Here is an 8,182-nt window from a genome sequence, read left to right as displayed (position 1 = left end):
TCGGGCCCAGATGCAGCGGTTGCTCTGAATGCAAGGACGCTGCGGATGTGCTCGCTGGCTCGCGAGTAACTGTTCCGCGGGTTTGTTTTATTTTCACCGTGAGCTCGCCCCGTCAGCGTTTTGTTTTTTTTTTACTGCTATGGGTTTGGGGTCTGACGGCTTGGTAGCTTTACCGGAGCCGCAGGCGTTGTAACCCCGCTTTGCTCGGGAAGAAATAGCGATCGGAGAACACTGGCGGTGCGAAATAGAAGTGGGGAGTTGTTAAAGCGCGGTGTCGGGGCTGACACAATGCAGAAAGCATCTCTCCTGCTTGTGGAGCCTTACATCACCCAGCAAAATGAGAGTCATGACAGTGCTGGCTGTGAACCGCTGCCGTAGCGTTTGTTCCATCACAGAATCCCACCCCGGCCCCAATCTACAAACTCCCACGTCCAGCTTCCTCCTTGCCCCCGAGTGCATGATCAGGTAATGGAAAAGTGTGGGAGCGGTGCAGGTGTGCAGTCGTAGTGCGAAGCACTGCCCAGAATTAAAGTGATGCTGTGTGGACAGGGTTTACACCTCCTTTATGTCCTCTGCAGCAGTCTTGCAAACACGACCAACCTCACAGTGCGCTCAGGTTGAGCGCGGTGTTTTTATTGCTAGAGGGGCAGGTGGAGTTCTTTATCTGCTGCTGTGGGCTGTGGCGTTGTTTAGCGAATGTTAATTTTTGCTGTTTAAATTATTCCTTTGATCTCATTTTACAGGCTTCTGGAGTAACAGTGAATGATGAAGTCATAAAGGTTTTTAATGACATGAAAGTAAGAAAATCTTCAACCCCAGAAGAGATTAAAAAAAGAAAGAAAGCCGTTCTCTTCTGCTTAAGTGATGACAAAAAGCAAATAATTGTAGAGGAGGCAAAGCAGATACTGGTTGGTGACATTGGAGATACTGTGGAGGACCCCTATACAGCCTTTGTGAAGTTGCTACCATTGAATGATTGCCGATACGCTTTGTACGATGCCACATATGAGACAAAGGAATCTAAGAAGGAAGACCTGGTATTTATATTCTGGTGTGTAGAAGCAAAGCTTGCAGTTAAATTCAAATATGCGTGACTTAACACTGGTTGATTGAATAACTGTTTTTCCTCCTTTAAAGGGCTCCTGAAAGTGCACCTTTAAAAAGCAAGATGATCTACGCAAGCTCTAAAGATGCCATTAAAAAGAAATTTACAGGTACGGACCTAAAAGTGTCTTGGTTGTGAGTCCCAGTACTGTTTAGATGCTGAGGTTCTCACAAATACCCCGTTGTCCATCTGTCTTTCAGGTATTAAACATGAGTGGCAAGTAAATGGTTTGGATGACATTAAGGACCGTTCAACACTCGGAGAGAAACTGGGAGGCAACGTGGTAGTTTCACTTGAAGGAAAACCCTTATAAAAAGACAGACAAGTGCCATCTGGATCTAAGGAGCTTCCATTTCTGCAGCTCGTTCAATTGGAATAGTATTAGTCTCCCTTTCTCCTTCCCTCCTCAAAAATAAGTCCCTTCCCTTCTGCCCCTGAAGGAGATGTCATTGTTAAGCAGTCTACCAGTGATTGCCATTAGACTGTTTAATCCTGGTAGTTTTATGTAGGATCCAAGGAATGCTTTCACGTCATACTCTTAGCCAAAACTGACGCTGCATGCATTCCTTGCCACACGTACAATGAATGTGATAGTTAATGTGAATAGTCTAGCAGACAGCAAAGGGTAAGCTAATTGAATGCCTTGAAAGTATTGTCCACTGGTGGGATGGTAGACTCTATACAGTATTACTTACAGTTGCACTTGATTGCAGTTCCATGAGGCTCTTGTGCATTCATACACCTCACCTGCCTTGACAAGCCTATTTTTGTGACATGGCAGCACACAACACTATGCATTTAAAGCACTTTTTTGTAATATGTTTGACCCGCCCCTCCCCCCCAAAGGAATGCCAACTAAGTTGCTGTAACTGTGTCATCAAATTATTGTAGTACCTCAGTTTCATTCCTGTTACATGCATATCTTTATAAATGAAGTAGCTGTTACGATGCCTTTTGTTTTCCATTGAATGTACACTACTGAACAGGAGTAGAGGTTATCTGTTTATCATGTGAGTCTTGAAACACTAAAGTTTTGTGAAACATTGGTCATGATGGCAATTTCTGTATTAAAAAGAGCCTTAAATGGAACATTGTTTTTGAGATCAAAAACTGGCCACGTTGCAATAAAACTTGTGGCTTATTACAGAATGTTGCCTTGTTTTCATTGGAAAATATAGTTTTTAAGTATGTTTAATTTAAGCATATTTCAAATAACTTCTGTGGAAAGTATTGTAAAGATAAACAATCATTAATCTCATCGTAAATAGTGCAAGTTTTTCATTCCTAATCATGATTTAGGCACGGCTTTACAATACTTCGTGGCGCTATTCTGATCGTTTGGTAAAGGACCTATTCCTCGTTTACCGTAAAAGCAGCTGCTGCTGCTAGAGACTATTAGATTCCATGAAACACTTGTGTCAGAAACTTTCAAGTACGTAGGAATTAACCATGCAGTGTGTTTCGTACCTGAATGCTCTTAAAGTTCTACATGTCAGAGTAAAACCTTACACGATATCTCGCAGCTCTCTGTTTTGATAAGATGATATGTAAAGACAGTTATATATGTAACGTGGAATACAGGTTGGTGAAGTTTTTGCTTCTTAAGCGTTACAGTTAGCACTGACTTGGTACAAGAAGTATCCTCGATGAACTGTTCTGCTTGTTAACTTCTATGTAAATAGAACTGGAAAGTGTTTGCCACTACTGAGGCTTGCACTGGGGACATGTTTTGGCTGAGAGCCAGATAATGCTCTCCTTATAGAGAATTTGATCTGCTCTGTGTGAGCAATCCTCCGTTAGCCAGAGCTATTTATGGCAAACACATGCTTTTGTATCTTGTCATCGTTATCCACAAATGGCAAAACTGGACATGATTCTGCTGGTATGCGTAAAGGCACTCTGTTAGGCAGCCAGTCACAGCTGAAATGTACGTGCTGCCAGAAGGAATGCTCTTTATCATTACCTTATTTTAAAAAGTTGGTGGAGTAGAACTGAGGAGCTCTTAACTATTGGCCCTTTACTTTCAATTCATAGCCCCCTTTTTGCAACAAGAAGCAGATAATCATCTAACTTTTTTTTTTAAGTTTGAATAAATTAAAGATACTGTGTTTAGGCTTTCTTGTCCTGTAGAACTTTAAGACTTTATTTCAGGCTTCTGGCTGTCCTTATGACTTGCACGCCTCATTGTGTTGGCTGTTCTCCGTAGGCTAAACTCGACTAGAATTTAACTAAAAAGGCATGACAACCACTGACTTAGTAAGTGTATCAATGAGTCTTGGTTTTGTTCTGCAAAACTCTCTTTTCAGGAATCTTTTAAGGCTGAGAAGTAACTGATGGTATGCATGTTGTCTACTTAAAAAGCAACACCTTTTTATTCCTCAAATTAGTCTCTTTCTTTCTGATTACTCACATTGCGTGCAAAGCCCAGTTTAATGTAAAAATCTACTTCGTTCTTTATGTTTGACTTGGGTTCAGTATAATGAAATAATTGTTTTAACTGATTTTCACAAGGTATAAGTGGTTTCTTTAGAAAAAAAGCCAAAACTGAAAATATTAAATTTTAATAAACAATTTGAATCTCATTCTAGACAGTAAAGTTTTTTGTTTTGTTTTGTTTTAAGCAGTACTGTGTTTAAATTTAATGTTTGTCTCTGCTGCAAACAGTCTGGAAAGATGTCTGTGGCTTCTGAACTGAGTATTATTATTTTTTTTAAACTAGCTTATATGTATATACACTCAGTCCAAGTAGATATAAAATTGAAGCACAAACTGTATTTATGTAAGATTCAAAGCTACCAAACCAAGTTTTGGATCAGAAAGGATCAGCCTGCCTTCAGTTAGTTCTTGAAATAACTGACGGATGCGAGGTCCAATTCACATGGCTTGCTTTTTTTTAAAAAAGAAACAAACAATAAAGTGCTACAGAACTGTTACTGCTTGAATTATAAAACAGATGAGAGACAGCTGGCATCTGCTTCAAAATGGTTTGTCAGCTGTTGTTTTCTGTCATTATGCAAAATGGTGAGGGCCTCATTGTGATCGAGGAGTAGAGGAAAATCCTCTCAAGTTGAATATCTTCTGTGTATCTCGATGTAGACATGACTTTTGGGTATCTTGGCTTCAGTTACTTTATTGATAAACATTAAATAAAATTTTCATGAGAGTAGCATGTGCAGAAATGGCATTTTTCTTCTAAGAAATAGTTCAAAACCAGGAGTTGTTTAGTTTTGATTTGGTAAATCCTGGAAAAGGTATAGACATACAGGTTTGATTTCTCTGACAAAGGAAATCAAGCCCATGACTGGGGTGAGTAGGTGATGTTTGTGGTTGTGGCAATTTTGGAAATGCAAAGTTTAAGTTTATAAGGACTTAAGTGTAAGAATCATTCCCAGTCAGATCCTTAAGCAGGCTTTGAGTATGGTCAGTTAAAACCCACAGAGACCATTTCTCTGAGCAGAAGAGTCTCTCTCTGCTGTGTAATTCCCTCCAAACCTGCAGCGTACTACAGCAGTAGTCAATTTGCCACAAGTTGATAATAAGCTTTACTCTCATGCCAATTCCAGTATAAACCAAATTTTCATGTCTGCCTATTTTCATAAACTTGTAAGTTCCCCTTAGTTTGTGGTGAAGAGTTAACGATTGTAGAGTGAAAACATGGCACTAATGGTGGATGAAGGATCATCAATGTAGCACCTGTCTTTAAGTATTGAATTTCTTTAAAATATTTCTGATTTTGAAAACCTGGTATAAATAAAATTAATTTAAATGTCACCAGATGTGAGTGAGTTTTGTGTTCTAGGCTGCACTAATTGGTTTAGCTGTTGTCTTTGGATTGGGAGTAATTCAAGCAATGCAGAAGGGCACATTGAGGAGTAAATGCATTGTATCAGGCATTTTTGTAATGGATTTCACCTGCAGCCCACTCAGTACAGTAACCAGCTGTAGCAAAACCTAGGTATAAAGAAATACTTGGTGGATAGATGCTGAATAGCCTTTTTCTCTGTGTTGGATCTCGGGTTGTATCTTCAGAAAAACAGATTTTTTGTTTTTGAAGTAAGTAAAAACTCTGTGCTGACAAATCTTTTTTAATACTTTAGAGAAAGTGGGTTATTGAAATATAGAAGAGGTGACTGTGAAGCACACACAGAGTGATGAAAATTGCCTGTTTGGTTCCAGTGGTATCTCTATTGTCAATGGAAATTTTCTTATATCTAGGAGTAGCTTAAATGAAGGGGAGTCAATCTTGTGAACAAATCTCAGTAACTGGTCGAGAAGCAGCTTCATCAGATTACCTGGTGAAGACTTAATTTTACTCAGTGATTTAGTGATTTATTTATTTATTTTTTTTTTTGGCACTTACCTGACACAAGCTTTCTGTATGGCTGTTTAGAGAATATACATAAAAATAAGCATTAATGGTGAGTGAAAGTTCTCTTAGATTCATAAGTAATTTTATATACGTTACGGCTTAGTTAGAAATGGAAGATTTTTTTTTACCTCTTCTCATATCTGTTGTTGGATGTTATTAAACTCACGTATGGTGCTATTCGCTGTGCTGCTGACTTCTGCCAATACTATCCAAAAAATTACTACAGTGTAAAGTCAAAGCCTTTGATAGCTGCAATATTCCAACTGATACCATCACTCATGGTGTTTATTTCATGTTATTTCTTTCTATATTGTAACACAGCAAAAATGTGCAGTTGGGAGGCGCTGAAGGTAATTTTGACATTGCCTTTTCAGTGCCCCATTGTGGGTTAGTATTTCTACTGTCAGATTGGCTTCATAGTTACTTAGAAAACTAATTGGAGAAGGAATTGAAAGTGCTGATTGTCTTTAAAAGTTTCTGAGTGTCAATTCAAATGATAAGGAAAAAAACACGCAAGCTGTTTCCCAGTGTTAGGTTAATTTTTATTCTTGTGTGACCGGGCTTAGGAACATGTGTGGCTGCAATCATGCCTCTCCTCTCCCACTTCTTTATTTTTAAAAACAGCTGTGTCACTGCAAATCCCTGCCATCTGCCCACCATCTTCTGTAAAGCTGTACAAACAATCTCCACTTGTACCTTTTAGTACCTATTTTCCCTCACTTGCCTGTGATTGTACAGATCTGATTTAGAGAAAGCAAATGCTGTAATATTATGCTGCTCAAAAGCTTTTCTATTATGCAGAAAGTTAAAAGCATCAGTTACTCTCTGGCGAGCACAGCTGCAGGGTATACATGGGCTTGAAAAAGAGATGTGATTTTGAGAACCGGTTTAGAGAGCCTTATTTGTGTCTGCTTCCTTTTACTGGCAGCGTGGCTTTCATCTCTGACCTTCTATTAAGGCTGATGTGAGAGCTAAGCTTTTCTTTCATTTTAGCTGTTTCAACAGAAAATTGAAAGTGCATGTAGCAAACAAGGTGCAGAGAAGCAGAGGAAGATTTAGAACAAGCAGTTTTTCTTAAAGACCTGGATAACTAAAGAAAAAAGAAAAAACGGGGGTTACAGCGGGGGATTGTTTTTTCCTTTTAATTTGAACATGAGCTTCCAACTGTAAAGGCTGAGCTTATGTTATTGTTTGCTTTGCCAAAATATACTGATTGCATGTCTGTACATCTCAATGCTTCTAAGCCATGACATGTGAACATAAACTCTGTAACAAAGTAAAACTTATTTTAGTTCTGCCAATATGAGGCCATGCATAAATGAGATTTTGGTCTGTTATAATTTATAGATGGTGCATTTGAACAATCCCTTTAAAACATGTATTTTGTTGATTCTGCCAAATGCAATAATTAAGATATGACACTGGGCATTAAAATGAACATAGCTCTTAATTAGGTGATTGCAGGTGACTAATATAATTCACAGTCATATTTTAGACTCCTTAGCCCTGTTATTTAAGAACGACTTAGCCATGAAACACTTCCCAGTCCACAGCATTTGTTGCTTGCAAAATTTCTTTAATGAAATGCACAGTTTTAGCTCTTTGTTGACTACACTGATGCAGAATCTGTCACTTGAAGGCTTTTATTCTTTTGCATTTGTGAATTCCCTTTGTAATGCTGCATTATTTCTCTGCATCCATACTGGAAAATCAGTTCTCAGAACTTTCCTTCTGAGTAACCAGAATTCCTAAACAGTATTTATTCTGTGTGACTAAAGTGGAAAGGCATCTTGTAGAACACCCATAGGAAACAAATGCATGGCATTAGCCTACATGGCCACTGAATGTGTCTCTTCCTACGTCTCTTCCTGCCCACCTCTAGCTGCTGCTTTGTCCTGGCGGCAGTGTCACCCTGTTCAGGTTGGCGTGCAGCAGCCCAGCTCAGACAGCATGTGGAAGCTGAACAGAATGTCTTATTTCTATTTAGGTAAAGACTTTACCAGCTGGCTGAATGCCTTGTTTGCTGGTAATGCTGGGTGGAACAGCTACCATGGTCACACTGATAAACACTTCCTTTATTTTTTTCTTTCTCCTTTTTTTTCCTCTAACCTGTTCTGTCAAAACCTGGCTTTGATTCTAGCCACTTTTATAGATTTACTTCAAGAGATGAAGTAATTTGAAGTATCTTTGGAACAAGCTATATTTAGATATATAACCTTTCAATAATTCTCATAGTTGCTTTATTCTCATTATTATTACTTTAATTCAGTCACTTCAACTACGTTATGATTTTAACTGCCTAGTTCAGTGCTGCCAGCGTAGTACTCACAAAACATTTCAGACAGCATTTAGAAGTTGACATGGTCAAAATAAGTAGTAATGTAAAACAATTTCAATGCAATAACCTGGAGTCAATTTTGCAAGGAGAATAACTTAAAACTTGAACTATCTTCCAGTGGGCTCCGGGCTGAGTGTCTGCCACAGATCTTTATGGTGGGTTTGGAGTGTGTTGGAGTACTGGGTCACAGCAGTCAATTTGCTTTTTTGCATAGCTGGATATATTATCAATGCTGGGATGCATTGAGCTTGCAGTGGTATAAATGTCTAACCTTTAATCTCCTTTTTCATTCTGAATGGAATGGACAGGATGCAATTACAGCTTTTATCTTCTGGTATTATAGTCATCCATTTCAGCTATTAATTTTTTT

The 8,182-nt window shown here is 38.6% G+C and overlaps 1 protein-coding gene across 1 annotated transcript; it reads left to right on the top strand.

The window, feature by feature from the left end:
• Positions 1–743: 743 nt before the first annotated feature.
• On the top strand, positions 744–4,876 carry CFL2 (cofilin 2). The gene is made up of 3 exons (XM_010711669.2): positions 744–1,051; positions 1,138–1,214; positions 1,306–4,876. The coding sequence occupies exons 1-3, from the start codon at positions 792–794 to the stop codon at positions 1,416–1,418; spliced, it is 450 nt and encodes a 149-aa protein (XP_010709971.1). The 5' UTR covers positions 744–791; the 3' UTR covers positions 1,419–4,876.
• The last annotated feature ends 3,306 nt before the right edge of the window (positions 4,877–8,182 follow it).

Source organism: Meleagris gallopavo, chromosome 5 (assembly GCF_000146605.3).
Source record: "Meleagris gallopavo isolate NT-WF06-2002-E0010 breed Aviagen turkey brand Nicholas breeding stock chromosome 5, Turkey_5.1, whole genome shotgun sequence".
NCBI classification, from domain to species: domain Eukaryota; kingdom Metazoa; phylum Chordata; class Aves; order Galliformes; family Phasianidae; genus Meleagris; species Meleagris gallopavo.
The sequence above is the reverse complement of the archived record's forward strand: the minus strand, read 5'-3'. Positions and strand labels throughout refer to the sequence as shown.